The sequence below is a fragment of the Taudactylus pleione genome, unplaced genomic scaffold (genome assembly GCF_031769625.1).
Source record: "Taudactylus pleione unplaced genomic scaffold, aTauple2 ptg000703l, whole genome shotgun sequence".
Lineage (NCBI taxonomy): Eukaryota > Metazoa > Chordata > Amphibia > Anura > Myobatrachidae > Taudactylus > Taudactylus pleione.
The window spans coordinates 5,750,450-5,776,760 of NW_028285105.1; the positions used below are offsets into that span (position 1 = coordinate 5,750,450).

The 26,311-nt window shown below is 43.5% G+C and overlaps 1 protein-coding gene across 3 annotated transcripts in view; it reads left to right on the plus strand.

Annotated features, from left to right (window-relative positions):
• Positions 1-12,884: 12,884 nt before the first annotated feature.
• The window catches only part of YTHDC1 (YTH N6-methyladenosine RNA binding protein C1), a 62,852-nt gene continuing 49,425 nt past the window's right edge, over positions 12,885-26,311 (plus strand). For 2 of the 3 annotated variants that reach the window (XM_088456424.1, XM_088456425.1), the window contains exons 1-2: positions 12,885-13,260; positions 25,185-25,286. In XM_088456424.1, the coding sequence (XP_088312550.1) occupies positions 13,230-13,260; positions 25,185-25,286 (133 nt within the window). In that variant the 5' untranslated portion in view covers positions 12,885-13,229. The remainder of the gene's footprint in view (positions 13,261-25,184; positions 25,287-26,311) is intronic. The other variant, XM_088456426.1, reaches the window with a different exon arrangement.

Genomic DNA, 26,311 nt, shown 5'->3' on the forward strand with positions numbered 1-26,311 from the left:
TTTCCATCTATTTTGAGAGGTATACCAAAGGGAGAATTTATGCGTGTTAAACGCAATTGCTCTAACCAGAAACAATACCAGATGAGATGTCAAGAACTCAGCAAAAGAGCTATCAAAAAGGCAAAATATGAAGCAGATCAAAAAAACAGACAACAACTCATATACCCTAAAAAGAGAACAGAGGAAGAATCCACAGAAATAAGATTTATAGGTGATTTTTGCCAGGAGTGGAAAGAGATCCAATCAATACTGCAAAAACACTGGCATGTACTAATGTTGGATCCTGATCTGGCGATAAACTTGAAACCAAAAATACAGATGTCATGGAGAAGAACACAAAATCTCAAGGATCACTTAGTACATAGTCACTTTACTAGGAGGAATAAGAAACAACCGATAATAACTGGATCATTTAAATGTGGGGGATGCAAGGCATGTCAATTTATGACAAAGACGTTGAAATTCAAAGATAAATTCAATAGAATACATAAGATTCAAGACTATATTAATTGCAACACCTCAGGAATTATTTATTGCATTAGATGTCCTTGTGAGAAGAATTATGTTGGCATGACAATGAGACCCCTCAAACAAAGAACTTTGGAACATGTGGGCAACATTAGAAATTCTGTCTCCGATTTAATGAAAAAGAAAAAACTGACTTCTGTTGCTCAACATTTTTATGATTTCCATCAGAATGATTTCAAATTATTAAAAATTTTTGGTATTGAAAAAGTTCATTTGGGTATTAGAGGTGGAGATTTGACACAGGAATTACTACGGAGAGAAAGCAAATGGACTTATCAAATGGGAGGCCTCAATCCAGAAGGACTTAATGAATATATTAATTTTGGAGCATTTTTATAACTAAACCATGATGAATATCTGTTAATAAATTAGATTAAAATAAATATCTTTATTTTATTTTTAAATTCTTGTCATTATTTTACTAGTATTAAGAGTTTGTAACATTTGTACACCAATATCACGTTAATTAATTTTTATCATGATTTAAAATAATCAATCATTTGTGGGTTCTTATTATTTCATAAATTTCACAATTTTATTTCACTAATTTTTATGAATAATGAATTTTATGCACAAATAATTATATATCAGTTTATCAATTTAATCACAATATCACTTATACTTTATGGTAAAAAGTAAATTGTTAGTATTACTATAGATTTAAATTTTGATTATTTATTATGACACCAGCATAGGCACCGTAAATATCCCTTTTTTTGTGGATGATAATGATATTAAGATTGCTATTTTATAATATTAATTTAATTTTCACTTAGTTTGGCACACACCTATAAATCCCACATTAAGATTATATATACGTATATCCATTATGGCTATATATAATGTAGGAATTTTACTATTTGATTTATAACTGAAGGGTATAGATAATAAATTTTCATATTTTTTGAGGTTTCATGGTATTTTCATTATCTTCTTTATTATTGATTTGAACCCATCAAATTTCCGTTTGTCAATTCTGTCTGGACGTACAATATCACGTTAATTAATTTTTATCATGATTTAAAATAATCAATTATTTGTGGGTTTTTATTATTTCGGAAATTTCACAATTTTATTTCACTAATTTTTATGAATAATGAATTTTATGCACAAACAATTATATATCAGTTTATCAATATAATTATAATATCACTTACACTTTATGGTAAAAAGTTAATTGTTAGTATTACTATAGATTTAAATTTTGCCTATTTATTATGACACCAGCATAGGCACCGTAAATATCCCTTTTATGTGGATGATGATGACATTAAGATTGCTATTTTATAATATTTATTTAGTTTTAACTTAGTTTTGGCACACACTTATAAATCCCACATTAAGATTATATATATGTATATCCATTATGGCTATATATAAGGTAGGAATTTCTATTATTTGATCTATAACTGAAGGGTATAGATAATAAATTTTCATATTTTTTGAGGTTTCATGGTATTTTTATTATCTTCTCTATTATTGATTTGAATCCATCAAATTTTTGCTTGCCAATTCTGTCTGGACCTAAGGATAGAGCCTTTATCATACAATATATTTTGATTGGAGGAATGAATTGTCAATCATTTAAGACAATGATGATTGGTTATACACTTGTTTAAAAGGAGAGGCAACCCGCAATACGGGTTGGTCCCTATGACTAAGCCACTGGCAAAACGCGCGTCAGGGTAGGGAGGACACGTTGCTTGGCGTCTCCTCCGTTTTAAAATAGACAGAACTTATGCTGTGTTAAAAATTGATATGTTGAAAGTATATTCTATATGATACCGCCGAACATTGTTTACTATTGCCAATACATATGGATCACTTAGTACTATTATGCCGTCGATTAAAATGAAATAACTCATATTATACTGAGAGCTAAATCCATATGATCTGTCACCTTCTATAACTGCTAGCGGGGACTATAAGCCACTATGCAAACACCGCTGAGTGGAGTAACTATGAGAAGCACATGAGATTAGATATTGTATTAGAGACAGAGTTCATCTTGCATATTTATATCTAAAATGACACTCTCAGCGTGTGGTAATTAACCATATGCATTATTGCCAAAGGTAACACACGTGGAGGAGGAGCTGAATATATAGTAATTAGGTGTCATTGTGTAGCGCTGTAGATGAGAGAACTCATAGAAACTTTAATACATTGTATATCATACTGAGAGCTGAATTTATGCAAGTTGTCACCCTCTATAATTGTTTAAGTACAACATAAGCGAGCATCACTCGCCACTATATAAGCACCGCGGAGTGGAGTAACTATGAAAATCATATAAGATTGGATACTGCATTAGAGATAGAGCTCATTTTGCAGATTTAAATTTAAAACGATACTCTCAGCGTGTGAGAATGCATTATTGCCGAATGTAACATACGTGGAGGAGACGTTTAATATGTAGCAATCAGCTGTCACTGTGCAGTGCTGTAAAATTGCTGAAATCATCTGTCTAATGAGCTAAATATATACTGTGGTTAATATCAAATCTATACTGTTTATTACTCACTCTAAGCATATGTGCAAATATAGGGAAACATTCATCATTGTTACTCTCAATATAGAGGAATCAGTAGCCCGGTATTATAAATCCTAACATATAGGAATCTCCCTCTTACCTAACGGGAGATCTAGCCACGGTGATTTATGCACTGTACCAACGTAGTGATATACGAGATACCATTAATATACATGATCATATATTTGAGATATGAAAGTGAAATAATTTTGGATAAATTGTATTAATGATTATTACACAGTAGAAGTTATCTCTATGAACTAGCTAACAGTTTAATTGGGTATACTGTTGGTCTATGAGTTACTGACCCATATAATTCAGGAGCTCCACTATTTCAATCCTTAAAGGAGGTGACAGTGTGTTAGTATGATGTCAGAAAAGAGGGCAATAGGAGTAAACCCATAAGTTGTTTTTCATATTGGTAAACTAACAATAGGATTGTGTCATTTAATATTCTCAGTGAAGTATGCGGACATTACAAGAATTAATAGAGAGACAACACACAGAATAAGTTTCTTGTCAATATTTTTAATCACTTTATTTCCTTATACATGTTTATTCTTTTTTTTTATATTTCGCCCCAATAAAAGTTATGTTTTAATAATCCAGGCTCTCACTGTATTGCATTCATACGTCAATTTAATATAATCTGTGTGTGCCCGCTATGAGAATACTTTTTTCGCTGTTTGTTTTGAATCAGGTAGGATATCTCGTAAGATGTTATCTTGTTTTAACACCCCATAGTTTCTCACTATGATGTCTCTGATCTCTTGAAAGCTGTTATTGTGTTTACATACAAAAGATATATCCCTATTCTGATCTATCTCCTTTTGGGGATGTTAAAACATATCTCTAGGTTTCAACAGTTTTTGTCTATCCATTTAAAGTACCTCTTGGTAGGATTTATCCAATAAGGTTTCTGGATAGCCTCGTTGTTTAAAGGTGTGAATCATATGAGAAGCATGTCTTGAAATCGTCTCCACATCTGTTCAGTTGCGACGTAAACGCATAAACTGACCTTTCGGTATGTTATATTTCCAAGGTACATAATGTGCACTTTCAAAATGTAGATAAGCGTTTGTGTTTACTGGTTTCATAAAATTAGATGTTACAATTAGATGTTACATTTAGATTATCTCTAATTTCGAGGGTCACATCCAGAAAATTGATCCGGTTCTTGTGAAAGGTGTATGTAAAGTGAAGGTAACAAGTATTAGGTGTAAATTTACTAAGAATCGAGTCTGGGAGAGTTTGTATTTTTTTCAACTCGATTAGCTTCACCTAAACTCAGTTGTTTTGAAGCACCTGAGACTCTCAAATTTACTTAGAAGGGAGTGTAGCTGAGAGTGAGATGGCTGATAGTGAAGCAGAATGAGATTTCTCTGCCGAGTAGCAGGGTTTCCACGAGATTTCTCCCCCGAAATGCAGGTTTTGCAGGAGATGACTCACTTGAGATTGTAGTGTCTTCTCTCTGCAAAACTCTCCCGAGCAAGCAGCCTGCACATATCAGTGAGATATGTGTAAGCTGCTTGTGTTGTACGAGGGTTGTTCAAAAAGTAATGCCTAAATGCTCACAACTCAAATTTTATTATAGATATAGATTTGAAATTTTGCAGTAAAAAAGTTTAAAGTCTTAGTAAGAGAATGACTCTACTCAAAAAATTCACCATCTGCCCTCAAACATCTCCACCTCTCAACCCAAGCTGTGAATCCACTTTGGAAAAATTCCAGTGGTTGGTGTTTGACCCAGGAACGTATGGCGTTTTTAACAACCTCTATGTCTTCAAAGTGTTGACCCCGGAGACAGTATTTGAGAGGGCCAAACAGATGAAAGTCAGAAGGGGCCAAATCAGGAATGTATGGTGAATGTGGCATTATTGCCCACCCCATTTTTGGCGTTTTTAACAACCTCTATTTCTTCAAAGTGTTGACCCCGGAGACAGTATTTGAGAGGGTTAAACAGATGAAAGTCAGAAGGGGCCAAATCAGGAATGTATGGTGAATGTGGCATTATTGCCCACCCCATTTTGGCAATGGCCGCAGACCAAGCCTGTGGATAAGGGAGAGGGGGACCCCTTTTTTGGGGGGTCCCCTCCTCCCCTGAGATCCCCGGCTTGGCCTGACCAGCTTGGGCTGCTAATGCTTTGGACCCAGAGCCCAGGTGAAAGGGTCTCCATGCTGTGGCATTACAGCCTGGCCGTTTTGGGTCTGGTGCTGGTTTTAAATATAGGGGGGACCCTACGCAATTTTTTCTCCCCTATATTTAAAATCAGTACTGTCCCTGCAGCCTGGTGTTGGTTTCTAAATTACGGGGGAACCCTACACATTTTGTTCCCCATAATCCTAGAAACCAGGACAGGCTGACAAGCCTGGGGCTGGTTAAGCTTTAGGGGGGGGACCCTATGTAATTTTTTTTCTGATATTTAAATTTATTTTCTATACTTATAGGCAGAAACTTACATGGATCACAGCGATCTGTGTATGTTTCTGCCAAACTCTCAGATCACAGGCAGGTGTATTTTTTTCACGAGTTTTTACAGGAGAGTTTTTTGAAACTCTCATGAGATATGAGAGTTTCAAAAAACTCTGCTTAGTAAATTCCAGAATCCTATCTATAAAAGGTTCTCAAGTTTTGCCGATGGTGAATTGAAGAGAGTTTGCTAACTCTCCAGTATTTTCCCGTAGCAAAGGAGATCTCTCTCCCGAGATTGACATTAGTGAATTTGAGAGTGGGAAAAAATAGTTTGCAAACTCTCAGCTTAGTAAATTTACCCCTTAGTGTTGGAAAAGTGATAAAAGACGAAGCTGATGATAGATCCCCATCCCAAATCAAAAAAAGATCATCTATATAGCGGCCATAGAAGACCAGGTTCACCACCCAGTCACTCCTCCAAATATGGGTTTCCTCAAGGTTCCCCATATAGATGTTAGCATAACTGGGCGCAAACCTGGTCCCCATGGCCGTTCCCTTCACCTGTAGATAATAAGTGCCAAGAAAAAGAAGATAATTGTGAGAAAGAATAAAGGAAATACAATCCAAAAGAAATAGTCTGTGTTTTCCCCCCAGGTCACCATCAAGATCCAACCATCTATATATAATGTCCCTACCTTGAAGGTGAGGGATATGAGTGTATAATGCAGTTACGTCCAAGGTGAGGAATGCATAAGAAGGTTTCCACTTGATCAACTGAATCTGAATAAGGAAATGGGTTGTGTCTTTGAGATGTGACCTGAGGGAACTAACACGAGGCTGCAGATAGGAATGAACGTTGGAGAATTAACACTGGAAATTATATGGCGTCCAGTCCAGGGGGTGACGTGAGGGATTTGTGAATCTTAGGAAAAAAGTAGAGAGTTGGAACAGTGGGAAATTGGGGAAACAAGAACCGGAATTCGGTTCTGGATAAGACCCTCGAAGTAATGGCAGAATCTAGCAACTGTTTTAATTCACCAAGAAATAAATTTGTTGGATTTCGGCTTAGAGTGGAATAAAAAGTAGAGTCACCTAACTGACCTAAGGCTTCAGATATATAGTATGTCCGATCCATAACAACCAGACCCCCTCCCTTGTCAGCCTCTTTGAAGACTAATGACGTGTCGTTTGTAAGAGTTCTAAGGGCTGCTTTATCTTGTTTGGATAAGTTGGAGGTATATTTAGTACTTCCTTGTTTCTCAATACATAATGTTTCAAAGTCTTCAAGGGTAATTTTATAAAATTATTCAATGTTTCTACTTTTATCCCTAATGGGAAAAAAATCAGATTTGTTTTTAAAAATAGTCTGACTTCTCTCTAAGTCGTAGATTTTAGTGGGTGTCTACTCGTTTGGGGCAATGCAATCAATCCAGCATGGACTTTTCGCTCCAATATTGAATACTCCCCAAAGTGTGCAAATTAAGCTGTTCAAATCAACATATAACTCAAATATAATTGGTTCATTTGTTGGAGAAAATTTTAATCCCTTAGCTAGTAAGGACAATTGTGAAGGGCTTAGATTTATAGAGGAAATATTAAACACATTTTTCTTTTCACTGCGATCTCTATCGGGGATGGTTTTTAGATTCTTCTTGCGTTTTTCTTTCTTTCCTCCTCTCTTACCTCTGGGCTTGAGTCTCTCTGTCTTTTTGGGGTGTCCCTGTATTGCCATGATGGTCGATACAGTGGGTCTCTTTTCAGCTTCGTGATACATTCCTCTCAGTGATATTAGGTTCTCTACCTCTCTCTGTCTCATAAGAATCATGAGATTCAGAGGGATGTGTTTTCTCTTTCATAACATATTTAGATTTGGCCCAATATTTATTCTTAAAATGAAAGGGATTTTGTGAGATGGGGGAAGATTCCTCCCCTATGTTGGCTAGAGTATTGTACCTATTAGTGTGTATATAGTTCGGATGGTCTATTTTGTTTTCTCTCCTAGGGTGGGTCACCTTATAATGTTTATTTCTAGATCCTAATGTTCTCCTAGGGTTAGATTCCCAATCAGAAGCTCTTTGTTTGAATCTAAGAGATCTAATTTGGTTTTCTTCATAATCAATTAGATCTCTTTTAAATGTCTTATGTTTGTTCTCTAATAGATTCTTCTCAAAGTTGATAACTCTCTCATTGATTAGTCTATATTTTTCTGCAAACCCTTCATATTTACAGTATTTGTCCATAGACTTCTTTAGATTATCAATTTCATCCTCAATTAGTTTAACCTTCGAGGATCTGTATCTGACAATAAGATTCATAAGTGCCTAAGAGCAGTTATCTAATAATTGGTCCCATTCTTTTCGGTAGATCAGGTCATCTTGTAACCGTAAGCCTCTCGGGACCATTTGTTTATCAAAATATTTCTGCAAGTTGATACTGTGAAGCCAATGTCTTGATTCAGCCTTTAAGAGATCTTCCAATCTATAGAAGTCTTTCATCATATCAGGTTTGTCAGATACAGATATATTGAACGATTTTTTAGGGGCTCGCCTGAAGCTGAACAGAGACCCACTGTATCGAACAACATGGCAATACAGGGACACCCCCAAAAAATGGAGAGACTCAAGCCCAGAGGTAGGAGAGGAGGAAATAAAGAAAAACGCAAGAAGAATCTAAAAACCATCCCCAATAGAGATCGCAGTGAAAAGAAAAATGTGTTTAACATCTCCAATAAAAATCTGAGCCCTTCACAATTGTCCTTACTAGCTAAGGGATTAAAATTTTCTCCAACAAATGAACCAATTATATTTGAGTTATATGTTGATTTGAACGGATTAATTTGCACACTTTGGGGAGTATTCAATATTGGAGCGAAAAGTCCATGCTGGACTTTTCGCTCCGCATCGGAGGTTTTACGGGGATAGAGTATCGGGTGCCTGCCCGCTTTATCATCCGTATTCAGTTTGAAAGTTGAGAAAACGCGACCCGGCGGAAAGGTATCAGGAAAAATTAGTCAATTTTCGGGAAAGCATCCAGGGACCCCCCTAATGATGTCCTGACATGGGGGATCATTATGGGTACCCCCGTTTTGGCCTGCGGAAGGTAAATAGGGTAGCCGTGGCAGGTGTTTTTTTCCGACAGGGAAGAAGGGGTGAAGAAGAACACTTAGTTTTTTTTTTTACAAAAAAAAACTAGGTGCATCAAATTTGGGGTACATGAAAATGGGTGCAAGCATATATTTAAGTCCCTAAGTTGCATTTTTAAAATTCTTCAAAAATGCAATGAAGAAAACACCTGCCGCATACTTGGGACCCCCCCCTGAATTCATTTAGTTAGTTTCAAACTGGTTCCCCTGATTTTTTTTCACCACAAATTTAAACTTCATTTTTTGGGGGGTCCTTATTTTTTTTATTTTTTTTTTAAACTTTTTTGTGACACAGATCTTTTTAGGGGACTCTCCCAGGGGTGCGGCAATTTTTTGTAAGCCTGCACCCCTAAACCCCAATTCTGCACTTTTTTTCGCCACCTATTCACTGGTGAAAAGTTATCCCCGCTTTTTGTCAAAGACTTTTCGCACCGGCGAAAAGTCTGAAATTGAATACGGGGATTATGACAATAGGCGAAAATTACATCATTTGCAATAAATTATCGCCAATAACGGCCTTTTCACTTCAAATTGAATATGGCCCTTTGTCGCAAAAGATTTTTTGCTAAGAAACATCGTAACAGATGAAAGGATGATTCTGTCGCGATTCTTTTAGATAGTAATGATGATCTATTACTGTCTTCTCTTGAAGAACTGTGGAAAGAAAACACCAAGATTGATTGCATTGCCCCAAACGAAGAGACACCCACTAAAATCTACGACTTAGAGAGGAGTCAGACTATTTTTAAAAACAAATCTGAATTTTTTTCCCATTAAGTATAAAAGTAGCAACATTGAATCATTTTATAAAATTACCCTTGAAGACGTTAAAACATTATGTCTTCAGAAACAAGGAAGTACTAAATATAGCTCCAACTTGTCCAAACAAGATAACGCAACCCTTAGAACTCTTACAAACGACATGTCATTAGTTTTCAAAGAGGCTGACAAGGGAGGGGATCTGGTCGTTATTGATCGGACATACTATATATCTGAAGCCTTAGGTCAGTTAGGTGACTCTACTTTTTATTCCACTTTAAGCCGAGATTCAACAAATTAATTTCTTGGGGAATTAAAGCAGTTGCTAGATTCTGCCGTTACTTCGGGGGTCTTATCCAGAACCGAATTCCGGTTCTTGTTTCCCCAATTTCCCACTGTTCCAACTCTCTACTTTCTTCTGAAGATTCACAAATTCCTCACGTCACCCCCTGGACGCCCTATAATTTCTGGTGTTAATTCTCTAACCTCTAATCTTTCTTTTTATGTTGATTCCTATCTGCAGCCTCGTGTTAGTTCCCTCAGGTCACATCTCAAAGAAGTTTTCAAGTGGAAACCTTCTTACGCATTCCTCACCTTGGACGTAACTGCATTATACACTCATATCCCTCACCTTCAAGGTAGGGACGTTATATCTAGACGGTTGGATCTTGATGGTGACTTGGGGGAAAAACACAGACTATTTATTTTGGATAGTATTTCCTTTATTCTTTCTCACAAATATTTTCTTTTTCTTGACACTTATTATCTACAATTGATGGGAACAACCATGGGGACCAGGTTAACGCTGAGTTATGCTAACCTCTATATGAGGGACCTTGAGGAAACCCATATTTGGAGGAGTGACTGGGCGGCGAACCTGGTTTTCTATGGCCGTTATATAGATGATCTTTTTTTGATTTGGGATGGAGATCTATCATCAGCTTCGTCTTTTATCACTTTTCTCAACACTAATACTCATAACCTTCACCTTTCACAAGAACCAGATCAATTTTCTGGATGTGACCCTCGAAATTAGAGATAATCTAAATGTAACATCTAATTGTAACATCTAATTTTATGAAACCAGTAAACACAAACGCTTATCTACATTTTGAAAGTGCACATTATGCGCCTTGGAAATATAACATACCGAAAGGTCAGTTTATGCGTTTACGTTGCAACTGAACAGATGTGGAGACGTTTTCCAGACAGGCTTCTCATATGATTCACACCTTTAAACAACGAGGCTATCCAGAAACCTTATTGGATAAATCCTACCAAGAGGTACTTCAAATGGTTAGACAAAAACTGTTGAAACCTAGAGATATGTTTAAACATCCCCAAAAGGAGATAGATCAGAATAGGGATATAATTTTTGTATGTAAACACAATAACAACTTTCGAGAGATCAGAGTCATCATAGTGAGAAACTATAGGGTGTTAAAACATGATAACATCTTACTAGATATCTTACCTCCAGAACCTAAAATCACCTATAGAAAGCACAGATCATTAAAAACTATCCTTGCACTAAGTCATTTGAAAAATATTAACATGAAAAATAAAAATCCAACAAATGGGGAGAATCAGATAAATACTAGTTGGTTATTTTCAAAAGGTAATGGATTCTATAGATGTGGGAAACCTAGATGTATCATGTGTTCCCACATGGCGGGATGTACCACTGAAATAGGATTACCAATTTCCAAGGAAAAATACAAATTAGGTTATTTTATGAATTGTGACTCCAAATTTATTATTTATTTATTGATATGCGACTGTGGCCTCTTCTATGTGGGGCGTACAATCAGATCTTTAAGAATCAGGTTCATGGAACACCGCGGAAACGTTATCAACAGAAGTACCAGTGTTCCACGACATTTTATTGAAAAGCACAATAGCGACCCGTCTAGATTTAGAATTATAGGATTAGAAACTATTTCAACAACTGCTGGGGGGGGTAATAGATTCAATAGACTTTGCAGCAGGGAAGTTTATTGGATGCTTAGATTTAATTCTCTATACCCCGATGGTCTCAATGAGGCCATCGAACTTAATTCTGTTATTAATATGTTTTACATGACCCTGAAGATAGGTACTTCTTGAATATAAGGTGTAGTGTACCATATCCGTATGTTATGCAGGGAATGCATCTTCAGTGCATCTTTTTTCTTCCTTTCGTTATCTGCCTTGATGTGACAGAGCTTGCGATAAAGCTCTGTCCATGCGAATCCCCTCTTCACACTTATCACAGTATTTTTGCAAAAAATAGCGTGACAAGTGCTCGCGCATGCGCCGACCGGCAGCCTCTAAGCCCTGCCCCCCTCGATCGCGACCCTTCCCCTCCCCCCTGCGACCCCCCTCCCTTCATTACACTTACCTCCGGTGAACGGTGCTTCGGTGATGTCCTCCGTAGCTCCGGTCAGCTGATATCCCATCCTGCACTGGGACCAGGTCAGCTGATGACCGGGTCACAGTGCAGCATGGGAGACAAGCTGACTGGAGGGAGGACATCACCGGAGCCCCGATCTCAGGTCCCTGGCTAGCTTTTTTTTTTTATACAGTGTATCAGCGCATGGTCTGTTTAGACCATAGAGCTGATCATTGGTGCTGGCTCCGGGCTGGGCTCTGCCTTTTAGAGCAGAGCGGGAGTCTGGTAACTGGGGAAGACCCTGGATAACGCCACCTCCAGGTGGTGTTATTATCACAGGGCTTCCCCGGGTATTTTTTCACAATTTATTTTTAGTAACTTTGGCCAGATCACATTTCCCATTACAATTATGGGAAATGGGATCTGCTTACTAAAAATAAGTGATAATTAGGGCTTGGAGTAGAATTTTACGAATTCTACTCCAATTGCCCTATAGTAACTTTAGGTGATGCTAAAATAATGTGAAACGGGTTTGAAAACTTTATTTTAGTAAAAATAATGTTAACAGAGCCCAAAGTGTGAAAACGACAAGCCACAAAAGTGCGCTTATATTTTTTTAACGACATCTGTATGGTGATGGCAAAATCGTTACATATTTGCAGATGATGTAGAGAAATGTGATTTTTCTCCACGTTATCAGTTTTTATACAGATACCGAGGTTCACATGTCAGATAGCGCTTGTTATAGCACATTTGACAATTACCACCTCTTCTTACATCTGCCACTAGATTTTCTGTCACCGTAAAAAGCAGCAACAGAATATCTCTTTTATCTCCCTGGCTCAAAAAATAGACGGTCGCCACTTGGTTATATTCTCCCTCTATGTCCACTTGGATGGTAGGGAATGACGCTGGACACTGGCTGATGACGTCAGGGTCCTCTCCGTGAAGGGGATTTACATATTACCGAACTGGACTTGATGGATTGGGTTGCGGATAGATCCCCTTCAGTAAATGTAAATTGTACCCTGACGTCCCCAGGACCGTATCACACACTGACTACGCAAACACTCACTAGAAGGAAGGGTGGGGCGTGGGGATGTCAATGATTACGTCACTTGTGACGAAGAGGAGGGGGACGGGGCTGCGCTGCATGCTGGGAGGAGGTGTTGTTGTCGCAGAGAGGTAAGCCTTGGAGCAGCCATTTTGTGCCCCAATACAGGGCTAGGAAAGAAAGGAATCGCTGCTGGCACCGAGGCCACGCTGGACCATCAGCGGGACATCTCCCAGGCTTACGTGACCGCCGTCTCACGCCCCCTGCTTCTGGCACAGGTCGCTCCCCCTCGGGATCTGCTCAGCCACGGCAGGAGAGCGGGACGCCCGGCGGGGCGGGGGGGACACCGTGACATCCGCCGGCGGCCAGGACAGCAGAGAGGCCCATCACCGGGGCAGGCGGCGGCGGAGGAGGAGATCCAGCAGGAAGATGGAGGCAGAGAGAGGCGAGCAAGGCAAAGGTGAGCGCCGAGTACGGTATACACGTGTGTACATCTATAGGGGGCAGTGCCAGGTACTCCCGGGGCCCTAAGGGGATCTCTGCTTGCATAGTCTTGTCACGTATGTATGTGAGTGTACCGGCCGTGTAGGCCTTAGTATGTTCCTAATGTTACATGGCTCTGTGTGTGATGTGATTACCCCGTGTGTAGTAGACAGGAGCACTGCTGCACACATTACACATGTAGGTGGTACACACCAGGTAGTGATGTATATATGTGAGCACTCTGCCTGCTGTGGTGCAGTAATGGCGGCTGTGGCAGTGCCCGTCTCTCTGCATCTCTGCCCCTTGTGGATAAGATTACATGCACGAGTCACAGGAGGCCGCGGGGAGTCTTCCTCTGCATTCTGGCAGCATAGATCAGGGTCCTTTGTTTCAATGTACAGGTGTGCCCAAAACACAAATGGGAGTGGTGGTCCCATTTGCTTTAGTGGGGTATTAACAACTGTATCCTTCCCACCTATTTATGTATTATTTTTCACTGTTAGCCAGTGCACATTTTTTTGCCCCACTGTATTAATGGATGCTGTTGCTCCTCATTGTCTCAATCCTACAGATTGCGGGGTGTTATGATCATGAGGCTCCTGCTTCCCTGTTGTGCTGCCTCCATTGGGCATCTCTAGTCTTGTTGCAAGAAGGGAATTATGGGCACCCAGTTCATGTTTTGAGGTTGCGAGTAAAGGCCCCCATACATCAGCAATTGATTGCAGCAATCGTACAATTTGCAAACGATTGTGTGTAAAAATCTTTCCCTTTTTCAATCGACTGCAGAATTGCCACTATCGATTGAAAAAGGGAGAGATTTTTATACACAATCGATTGCAAATTGCACGATTGCTGCAATCGCTGATGTATGGGGTGTTGCTAGAAGCGCCACAAAAACTTGAGTCTAGGGTGAGATGAGGTGCTGTGCTACTTCACTTTGTACCCGTTGCAACTAATTGAATCGACCCCTTTTGTGTTTGTCATTTTTAGCACTACAGAGTCTTGAGAGCATGGTTTCTGGGATTAAAGAATGTTTCACATACAAATAGGGATTGACATTGCAAGCAGTTAGATTTAATGCATTCCAACAATTTACAAAATCTTATGGATTCGTTTTTTTTTTTTTTAAATCCCTTAACAATAAAATCTGTATCAATGCGCACACCTTATCTTTTAGGAAACTTATCAGTGTCTGCTAAAACAACATACTTTCACATACCCTCATGGATTTTGAATGTTTGTATTCTATAAAATGTTACCAGAACAATTTTTTCTGCGGTATGCTTTCTTCACTACCATGTTTCACACAAGCATTATGGTTCAATCCCACTAAAACTGAATAATTGTACTGCATGAACATGTATAATTCCAAATAGATTATTAGTGGCTATTTAAATCTGCACTATAACCTACAAATGTGTCCTTATACGTCTTTGCTGCAGTCGCGCTCAAAAGCCCCTCTTGGCGTGAAAGCTCCCATGAGACTGCTAGCGCCACACGTCTTTTTTTCCCACGAAAATGCATCTAAGTTGTGATGCAACTAGGACGCCCCAGGAGACTGCTGACTAATCTGATATGCAACACTTGTATAAAATGCGACTGAGTCTCTGATCTGTATACGAAGTGCTACAGTATAGCGTCCGTAGCTTTTTTTAATTGCAAGTTCTGTTGTGGTTCATATACAAAGTTGGGTACACACAGACATACAAGTGTTGCATATCCAAATCAATCTGCACAATCTGCTGGTGCATCAGTCGCATTGTGACTTGGATGCATTTTTGGCGGAAAAAGACGCCCGACGCTAGCAGAGTAGTATGGGACCTGGCGGCTCGCTCACCCCAGGCAAGTCGCACTGCGTGGCGTATTAAGGCAGATGTATGAGGACACATCTGTAGTAAGAGGTTTTACAAAGATGCTCCTTTCCTATGTAAGCGGTCGTTCCTCACCCCCAGGACTCCTCCATTCCTTTACATCCATGACTGAAAGCTAGGGAGGTTGTGAGTCGGATGATCAGCTACAAAGATTGTGTTTGGTCCTCCTCACACACCTCTGTCACCTTGGTTGGTGAATAACATTGATTTGCTGAATGTATGATATATTGACCAGAGCCTCTGAAATAATGGCTGCATGTAACATTACATACCCTGGTGGACTATGCTGGGAAGAGGGGTGTGGGGGAGGCACCTTTTTAGTTAAAATAATAAAAAAAAAAAAAGATGTGGAGGTTGGGCACCTTTATTGTCACGTGTATTTGGATATTCATGCTATTGCTTACTGATAATGTACGCTGTGCTTTTCTACTTCAGGGTCCATAGGGTATCCACAGGATACCTTGGGGTATAGGCGATGGTGGCAGACATCCAGGCACCACAGAGTTAAAAACTTCTCCATCCTCCCAGGATGCACTGGGGTCCCTCTCCTATACCCCGGGCCTCAGGCACTCAGTTTTCGTCGGTGCCTGGCCGAAGTCGGATGCACCGTACAGAGTGGGGGTCTGCACGGCCCCTGAAGTTCTTCAATGCAGCTGTAGCTGCAGATCTAACGAGCAGACAACATGGACAGTCTGTACTGACGACCATGTCGTCACTCCTACACCCCGCTGGTACCAGAACGCCGGTACTGATCCGAGGATGCTGGTGGGTGACTGGGGTCACAGCTAGCGGTGGCCCCGGTTGCCCGGACTGTGGCCGGATTTACGGGGGTTCAGGTAAGCGGCAAGGTCCCGCGGTGGGTCCCAGCAGAATAGCACAGTCCTTAGTCCCCAGGCAGGGGGCTCCCTGGGGACTGACTGCAGTGTGGAACCAGGCTACTGATCCCTGTGCTTTCCACTACCCCCTGGGACTGAGGACTGGACAGAAACAGTAAATGTCCAGCGTCCCAGGGGTTAAATGCATGCCAGGGGAGCGCGCTTTCCCTGCTAAGCAGCCGGCGCCTCCCCCGCTGCACACGGCCTCTCCACAAGGTTGTTATACATCTGCATGCGCTCCGCCCCCGGACCAGCCCTCCCTCTGCTCCTCGGTGGCCATTTTAAGACATGTGGCAAACGCTGCTGGAAGCTGTTAACGCAGGCATCGTGGTCTGGGTCCCCCTGCATACCTCTCCTCCGGTGCAAGGTCAGTGTATGCAGCGCTGTTTCCTACCAGGCTGAGGTCTGGTTAGTTGATGAAGCGCAGATACTGCAGGGTTTTCAATATTCTGCATTGTATGTGACTTTGGGCTAGCGCTGCTGCCTGTTACTTTCATATACTGTCAGCTATTTTCCCTATCCCTTTCTTCTTCTCTGCTCAAGCCCTTGCGGTGCGGTGTTGCAAGGGGGATTTATACCTCACTATACAACTTTGTTGTGAAGTGCGGTGGTCGCATACAGCTCCGGGTCACACACTCAGTATGTCTAACAGTCATCAATATTTCCCCATTCCGCCTAAGTGTACTGTATGCAAGGTTGGCAGAGGGTGATGGTAACTCTGATGGATTAAGTAAGGCATGCCTGCGGTTGGCACGGCCGACTTCTGTCACTACACCTGTGCAGGAGCTACCATGGGCTTGTTTTGCTACGGCACTTACTATCCTGGTGGGCCAGGTAACGACAACCCCTGCGTGTCCCCAGATGGGGGTCTCATAGCAGTCTATGGTATCATCCCCTATGCAGGGGTTTCCTACACAGTTAATAGTACTCAGAGTTTCCCATTGTCGCCCCCTCAGGTCATCCATAAATCTGCGGGTGTTAATTCACTGTCTACCTCAGTACAACAGAGGTGTTACAGGGCGAGTCGTCTGTGCGGGCGCAGAAGCGTCAGCTGCAACCTCCTCAAGATCAGGATGCTGTGACGACAGATGATGGCTCATACGTGCGGTGCACACGGCCTTGGTTATTGAGGATGACGCTCCTCATGTAGCTAAATCAAAATATGCCTTTTTCAAGGATATTAAAAGTGATGCTACGGTGTTTCCTCTATCTGATCAGCTAGTGGATCATTTAGAGGAGGCATGAAAAACACAGGGTAAGCGTTACCAGCCCCCTAGACGGTTTGCGGTGGCATACCCTTTTGCAGATAATTATTTTGCAAAATGGGATAACCCGCCACAAGTGGATTCACATGTCTAGTAAAGAGTGCTACGTTGCCTATGCCCTCTATGTCCTCCTTAAAGGATCCAACGGTTCGCAGGGTAGAAATGTTTGAAAATGATTTATTCCCTTGCAGGAGGCGTGTCAGACCGGCTTTGGCCGTGTGATGGGTGGCAAGAGCTATGGAGCACTGGGCTGATACCTTGGAGGCATCCCTGGACCCAGACTCGTCACCTGAACAGGTGGAGTTGGTGGGTAATTTAAGGGACTCCGCTACCTTCATTAATGAGGCAGCTTTAGATATGGGCCTCATGGCGTCCAAGATCTCCTCGGCAGCAGTGGCGGCTCGTCGTATCCTGTGGCTGCGTTCTTGGAAGGCGGATGCTGATTCCAAAAAGGGTTTGGAGGGGTTACCCTTCAATGGAGAAGTGCTGTTTGGCCCTGATCTAGACAAAATTGTGGATACTTCGGCAGCATCTAAGTCTGCGTGTCTGTCTTCCACTACTGTCCCATCAGGAGCGGGTTCTTCGTCCTTTCGGCCCTACAGAACGCAGAACAGACCCAGGGTACAGTCCTTTCCTAGGAGGACTGCCGCCAAGAAACCGGCAAAGCCCAGGAAGCAGGCCTGGAGTACCAGACGTCCCACTCCCAAGTCCGAAGACAAACCTTTGGCCTGACGGGACGGGCCTCTCTTTGGGGGACCTCAAAGTGGGAGGCCGACTTATGACATTCGCCCAATGCTGGTGTCTGATCACTTCCGACACATGGGTCGGAGAATTGGTCTCTCAGGGGTACACCCTCTCCTTCCGCAGGAGACCTCCCAGCCGGTTTTTCACCGTGGGCCTTCCGTCCAATCAGGACAAGGCCCGGGAACTCAAGAAGGTAATGCACTCGATGCTCCAGAATGGAGTTATAGTGCCAGTTCCTTTGTCTCAGAAGGGATTGGGGTATTGCTCCAATCTTTTTCTGGTGCAGAAACCCAGTGGGTCCTACTGGCCAATACTCAACCTCAAATCCCTCAACAAATTTCTGAGGGTTCCTCGGTTCAGGATGGAGACCCTGCGTTCCATTATTTTAGCAATGGAACCTGGGGATTTCATGGTGTCGCTGGATATTCAGGATGCTTACCTGCTTATCCCTCTTGTCCCAGCACACCAGTGCTTCCTCAGATTTGCAGTGGTCAAGGACCACTTCCAGTTTCAGGCTCTGCCCTTCGGTCTGGCTACAGCACCTCGGGTGTTCACCAAAGTTATGGACGTCATGGCAGCCCACCTGCGGTTGCAGGGAGTCTGCCTGTTACCTTATCTGGACGATCTCCTGTTACTGGCGGAGTCCTCAGAGAAACTTCAGCGCCATCTGCAACTAAGTCTCTGTATTGCAGTCTCTCGGCTGGCTGATAAATTGGTCCTCCCTGGTACCATCACAGAGGATGCTCCATCTAGGAGCTCTGTTGGATTCCCAACATCAGAGGATCTTGGTGACGGGAGAATAGATCTCTGCGTTACAGGCAAAGGTCCCTCTTTGCCTGCAGAGTCGCCGGGTGTCTATTCATTCGGCAATGAGGTTACTGGGATCCATGGTATCTATGTTCGACATGGTGGAGTTTGCCCAGTTTCACTCAAGACCTCTGCAGAAGCTGATCCTCTCCGGATGGAATGGGTCGCCCCAAAGGATAAAGACACAGACTATGGTGCTTTCCCTGGAGGTGCGATAATCTCTGGCCTGGTGGCTACAGACGCCTCACCTGAACAAGGGGCGCCCCTTTTGGAATGCAGACTGGGCCCTTCTGACGACGGGTGCTAGTCTCCGAGGCTGGGGAGCGGTGATGGGTCCACATTTCTTTCAGGGAAGGTGGACATCGGTAGAAGCTGCTCTTCCAATAAACATATTGGAACTGCGGGCAGTATTCAAGGCTCTCCAGCAAGCAAGACAGGTCCTGCAGGGTAAACCTGTGCAGGTACAGTCGGACAACTCCACCACGGTGGCATACATAAACCGCCATGGAGGGACTCGCAGTCAGGCGGCTCTGACAGAGGTGTCCTGCATTCTAGTATGGGCGGAAAAGCATCTCACCGCAGTATCAGCAGTGTTCATATCATGAGTTCTCAACTGGGAAGCAGACTTTCTCAGCCGTCAAGACGTGCATCCAGGAGAGTGGTCTCTTCACCAGGAGGTGTGTCAGCTACTGGTGAACAAGTGGGGCCTTCCAGAGATAGATCTCATGGCCTCACGACACAACAACAAACTGCCAATGTTCGGGTCAAGAACAAGAGACGCAAAGGCTTGTCTAGTGGATGCTCTGGCGGTCAAGTGGACCTTCCAGTATGCGTACCTCTTCCCTCCGTTCTCCCTTCTTCCTCGAGTGATACGCAAATTCAAGCAAGAAAGCGTCACGCTTCTGCTGATTGCTCCAGCGTGGCCCAGGCAGCACTGGTACACGGACCTTCAGAGTCTCTCAGTGGACACTCCGCTGTTGTTGCCTCAACGTCAGGACCTGCTATCTCAGGGTCCTTGCCTTCATCCGGACCTGAGTCGGCTGTCTTTGACGGCGTGGCTATTGAGACTGCCCTCTTGAGGTCCAGAGGTTTCTCCAGTTCGGTGGACAACACCATGCTGAGAGCTCGGAAGCCTTCATCTGCCAACATCTACCATAGAGTGTGGCGGGCTTTCTTCCAGTGGTGTCGCACTAGAGGTTATGCTCCTCAGGTGTTCAGATTGTCCAGGGTTCTAGCCTTCCTACAGGCGGGTTTAGACCAGGGTCTTCGCCTAGCTTCCCTGAAGGTACAGGTGTCTGCACTTTCAGTGTGGTTTCATCGTAGGATTGCTATGCTTCCTGATGTCCGCACCTTTATGCAAAGGGTGCTTCTTGTTCAGCCTCCCTTTGTTCCACCTGTGGCACCATGGGATCTGGCTGTGGTCTTGAAGACCCTTCAAGGACCGCCATTTGAACCACTGGGCTCAGTGGATTTGAAATGGCTAACCATTAAGACTGTATTCCTTCTGGCTATTGCTTCGGCCAGAAGGGTTTCGGAATTGGGAGCTTTCTCATGTAGATCTCCATTTCTAATTTTTCATAGAAACAGGGCTTGGCTGCGCACTCGTCCTGGGTTTCTTCCAAAGGTGGTATCTAGTTTCTATATCAACGAGGAAATTATTGTACCATCGTTTACTTCACCGGACCTTTTGGTTGGTGAGGCCACCTTTGGATGTGGTGCGGGCCTTGAAAATCTATGTGGACCGCACTTCTGTCTATTGGAAGTCAGACTCTTTGTTTGTCCTTTATGGCTTCCACAAAATAGGTTGGCCTGCCACTAAAGAAACATTGGCAGGATGGATTCGACTGGCTATCTCTGAAGCATTTGCTCACGAGGGCCTTCCTGTTCCATCTTCTGTTAAGGCTCATTCCACTAGGTCTTCGTGGGCAGCTCGATGTGGCGCCTCAGCTGTTGCAAGGCGGCCACGTGGTCATCTGTCCATACTTTCGTACGGTATTATACTTTTGATACCTACGCCTCTCAGGATGCTTCCTTCGGGCGACGGATTCTCCTCTCAGCACAGGAGCGTCCCCACCCTTGAAGGATACTGCTTTGGGACATCCCCAAGGTATCCTGTGGATACCCTATGGACCCTGAAGTAGAAAATATGAGATATGGTAAGAACTTACCCTTGTTATCTCTATTTCTACGAAGTCCATAGGGTTCCACAGGACTCCCGCCCTGTCGCACCTGTACTGCAGATGGGCTGTGATTCTGGTCACTGGTTTTTCCGTCTCCCTCTGGTGAGAATGTGATTCTTGTGTGTTCCAGACTTTCTTTTCTCTCTTTATTCTCCTTCGGCCTATGGCTTGTGACGAAACTGAGTGCCTGAGGCTCGGGGGCGGGGTATAGGAGAGGGACCCAAGTGCATCCTGGGAGGATGGAGAAGTTTTTAACTCTGTGGAGCCTGGATGTCTGCCGCCATCACCTATACCCCAAGGTATCCTGTGGAACCCTATGGACTTCGTAGAAATAGAGATAACAAGGGTAAGTTCTTACCATATCTCATATTTTTTTATTTGTGTTTAGTAGAAATTAACTGTAAAATGACTGTTGTAAAATAATTCAAATTTTAAATCCCCAGTATGTAGCTATAATTTTTTTGAAGCGGTTATATAGCATTTTGTAATTGGGTGCAAGTAAATTTATATTGATTTGTAAAAGATTATTCTACAATGAAATAGTGAATTTTATTTCTTGATTTAAGGAGCATTTCATACCTCCATGTTAGTACATTGTGAGGTGTTAACAGCCATCTCCAGAAGACCTGGGATGGGAATAGGAAGATCATAGTGACAAGGATTTAGCCACCCCTGTTGTAGATCAGTGATCGTGGTGAACTAAAAAAATTGTGGGTCCCAGGGACCCCTCACTTAGACAAATTGGTGTCCTACTCCACTGTTTCTGGGTCCCATTACATTATATGGGGGGTGAGGGCAGGTAGCAGTTGAGACAGTGCTGGGAGAGAAGTTGTGGTAGAGGGGGTTAAAGGCAAGCAGCAGTTGGAGTAGAGCTTGGGGGTAAAGGCAGGGAGAAGATGGGGTAGAGATGGTTGTAGAGGGGGAAAGTGCAGACAGCAGTTGGGGGGCATGGGGCAGGCCATGCTGGGGGTAGGGAGGTGTCAAGGGTAGACAGCAGCTGGCGCAGTATTGGGGGGCAAGGAAGGGGTTAGGGGCTTTCATTGGTATTGGACAGAAGCTTCCCAACACACACTGGCATCACCCTGACACTGCACAAACTTGTTTGAGCAAACACTGGTATTGTTACAGTAGGGTCCCAGCAAACACTTGCAGCACCCTGGCACCACACAGAAGGGCCCCACCACACAGAAGGGTAGAAAACACAATGGTATCACCCTGGCACTGCACAGAAGTGTCCCACCACACACTGGTACTACACAGAGTACCCAGTGAACACAGGCAGCACCCTGTCACCAAACAAATGGACCCCAACAAACACTGTGGAACTGCAAAGTAGGCTCCCACTACACACTGGGAGCACTCTGGCACCACACGAAAAGCCCCCCCACACACTAGCAGGTGAGGGAAGACTCAGAGCCCATAAACACCGTGCAGCAGCTACTAACATTCCAGGTGCTTCTTGCAGAAGAGAAGGGGGGATCCGGTGTCACCTAGCCACACACCTCAGCATGGAGGCCTGGGGCACAGAGTCTTAAATCAGCCAGTGCTGCCCGCCCTACACATGCAGGGTGTCACTGTCACAGAAAATCAATGAGTGTTTCATCAGCAAGGCTTTCCAACAGCAGGCTGTGAGTTTCTGAACTATATTAAATGGAGAGCTGCTCAGTTAATATTTCAACCAGCAACCTCCATGCCTTAATTGCAAAATGATACACCATCTACATATAAAAAATGATCTTGCAATAGTCAAATGTGAATATTCTAAGTCCTAATTACAATCATAATCGCTTGCTCTCCACTATGCATTATATCTATTTTGTATTTTATCTTCATAAAGTTTATAGTAAAATTATATTAAGGGCGGAATTCAATTGTTTACGCGCTCCGGATCTCCCGTCTAAAGTGACAGGAGATCGTGGGCCGCTATTCAATTGCTGCCATTTTTTGCGCTAATCGCGCCCAAGGTGGTCGGGTTTAGCCGCGTAAAGCAGCTACCCCCGACCAAAGTGCTGGGCGCGACCGGGAAAAGTGGTTTGGGTTCCCAAACAGGTCACTTTTCGCACATTTCAGCTCTCGCCCCCCTGGGGCTGCGAGCTGAAATGGAACGCTGATAGCTGATCGTGCCCGACAGCAGCAACAATTGAATAGCTCCGTGTGGCGCAAAGGGGGGCTGGAAACAATTGAATTCCCCCCTTTATGTAGTTGCATAGCATTGCCTAGTGGGAGACTATTACAAAGAGAGGATTCTTTTTTTTAATGTAATTTTACTTTAGGCTGGGCAGCTATAGTATAGCTTGCCCTAGCCTACCTTTACTTGAGTTATGTTCCCTAAGAGGAGCAGAAACAAAATGGAAGGTGCTACTGTGCCTCCCTCATGCTCCCCGCCTGCAGCTGTGTCCGCATTCCCTCCTCCAGGCTGTGGAGAGCAGTTGAGCGGCCCATACACGGGGAGATTTTACACACGCTATGCTTGATTTCGATCGATCGCAACGATCAATTAGTGTTCCCGCTAGGCTGTTTTAGCGGGGCGTGGCGCCCTGCCCTCCTTCTGGAGGGCAAAAAGCACCCTGCATTCGAGAAGGAGGGCAAAAAGCACCCTGCCCTCACAGCCTGTAGGTGCCGTCTTCAACTGCGGGTCGCAGTGTCCCACGGGTGGGGAAATGTGCGGTGACCCGGTCACCGCCGGAGAATAGACGCCAGGCGCATGTGCCCGGCATCTATTCTCCCGGTCAGCAGCGCTTGGGAGCTGTCCGGCGTGTCTGTGTGCTGTGCACGCCACCAAGAGTGACGAAAAGGGGATGTGTCCTATAGACACGCCCCCTTTTCAATGGCGCATGGAAGTGCCCCCTCTAGCTCCGGCGCCCTGCTTGCCGCCGGAGCTAGAGTGAACATTAATCAATTGTGCATATCGTGTGTGTTTTGGCATGCTGAATGACGGCGATGCGTGTCCCCGCCGTCGTACATCTTATGGAAAAACCATAAGATCTGCGATCCGTCATGCTGTTAAACAGGTAAACGAAGCGTCTTGTAAGATGCATCGTTTACCATTCACATCAGCATGCGATGCATCTGGCAGAATTTGAAAACGTACTGAGGTGTCGTACGTTTTCAAATCGCACCGTGTATGGGCTGCTATAGGCTGCAATGCATGGCTGCCAAACTGTGTGTGAGCGGCAGCGGGTGCACATACCACACTGTTCTCCCCAGCAAATGTTTCCAGCCGGGTGGCATCAAGAAGTAGCCGGTTGGGGGGCCTTCGCAATAATAAAATGTTTTAAACCCTGACCTTATAATGATTTAAACTTGAAATTATATTTTATATATTAATTCTAGTCTTCTTATTAGAGGCCTAGTTGTCTGATTATGAAAAAGCTGTAAAGTTTGTAGGATCTCGTCCTTTTTATACAGCTCCCAGATACTGTCCCCACTTGCAGGCTCCCAAAGTGCCGGGTGGTAGGTTGTTTCTTGCCGGGTGGTGCACTCGCAAATACAGCCTGGGGAGAACACTGTATCGCACCACACATCGGGATGGCGACTGACCTTGACTATCACCAACCCATATGATGAGAGAGCGCGCTCGGCGGCACCACGTGACTGGGATGCGGAGGTTTTAGGCGCAGATCATAGGAGAAGATGCCGCCTGCGCTGATTGGTGGGGAGTGTTCTCAGTATATCATTGGCACAGCTGCTGCAGCACGTGCACACAGCGTGTCCTGCTGGACCCGGTCACTTAAAAAGAGTCCCTCATCTCCTGCATTGCGCAAATACGCGCTATAGCGTGTATGTTGCAATCACCGTATAATGCTGCACCTGACTGTTTATAACGAACTCCATTTGTATCGGGTGCTGCATTGATTGCAACCCTCCAAAGTGGGAATTTAGAATTGCAATTCCAGACCTGTGCTGTAATTGCTGTCCCTTTTAGATAATTTTGGCTACATGTAACAGCAGGAGTCCAGTATAGGATCCCCACTGAAGCACTAATTAAGGTAGCACAATTTCAATGGCATTTGTTCACATGGGTGACCACTTTTAAGTATTTATGCAACTGAAAAATGTCATTTCACCAGTGTTGTCTACTGTTTGGTCAGTGATTTTTTTTTTTTTTTTTGTCTCCATCCTTGCTTAACTTTATTTTGTATTCCCTGCTTCCCTACAGATGGTGAAGTAAATGTTTTGGATGATATTTTAACTGAAGCTCCAGACCAAGACGATGAATTATACAATCCTGAAAGTGAGCAGGATGTGAATGACAAAAAAGGTAAGCATTTTATTAACGGTATCTTTGGTGATTATTTGACAGTATATTAGTGTTTTCCATGGAGCTGATAACCATTGCATGCTTTTTTTTTTTCTCTCTTGGAAAGTGGGTATGATGTAGTTAGGTGTTCTTCAGCAAATGCATGAATCCAAGGACAGAAAATCTGTTGTGGTCTTTTGTATAGAGCTGAATGCTACATGGTTGCATTTTAAAAAAGAGGTGTGGGACAGTAAACTTCCTCATTGAATGGCTATTTTGCTGTAAGTGGAGCAGAGACATGTTATTATATTGCTCAGCCAAGGGTTTGGTATAAATTAATAGATAGTCTTGGGCTCCAAATCAAGTTGTGCTTTATTTATAAAAAAATCGAAACAGCAATTTATGTAATTGGTATGGAAAAATGCAAGTGTAAATGGTGCTTAGTCGGTCCCTTTGACAGTCTGAAGTGAAGGGGTTGGTCAGCGAGGCAATCTGTAAGTATGCACTGGCTACCTCGATTAGCGAGGTAGCCAAACATCACAGGTGGTCTTTTTTATAAACAGCAGTGGCTCTGGTAGCATACAGTAGTGGCTGTGTGGGGTTTCCCTCACACAGCGTGCTTTCTACACTGAATAGAGCACCATAGCGGGGGGCAGAGCCTATCTCGAGTCCTGTTCCTGCCTCTCAGTGGCCCCAGCGCTTCTCTGAAGTGTGCTGGCGGCCATTACATGGCGGACACTGCATGCTGCGCTGAGAGCCAGACCTGTCCTGTAAGTGCGCAGTGGGGTTTAGGTTGGTTAGGAGAGCATTTAGGCAGACAGTAACTACTTTCTCAATTAGTTACTTGTTTATAGTGCTAGCGTTTTTAGCACTGCTGGAAGCGCTTTTGGGGGCAAGTGTGATACTCTTTTTCTGCCCTTCTCTGCTACCTCTGCATATCTCAGTCTTTACCGGTTAACCCTCTCCACTACACTTTACTGTTTGTTTGGGTTTTGAATGTACCATGGCTGGAAGGGGGGGCACTAAGGCTTCTGAGAAGTCATTTA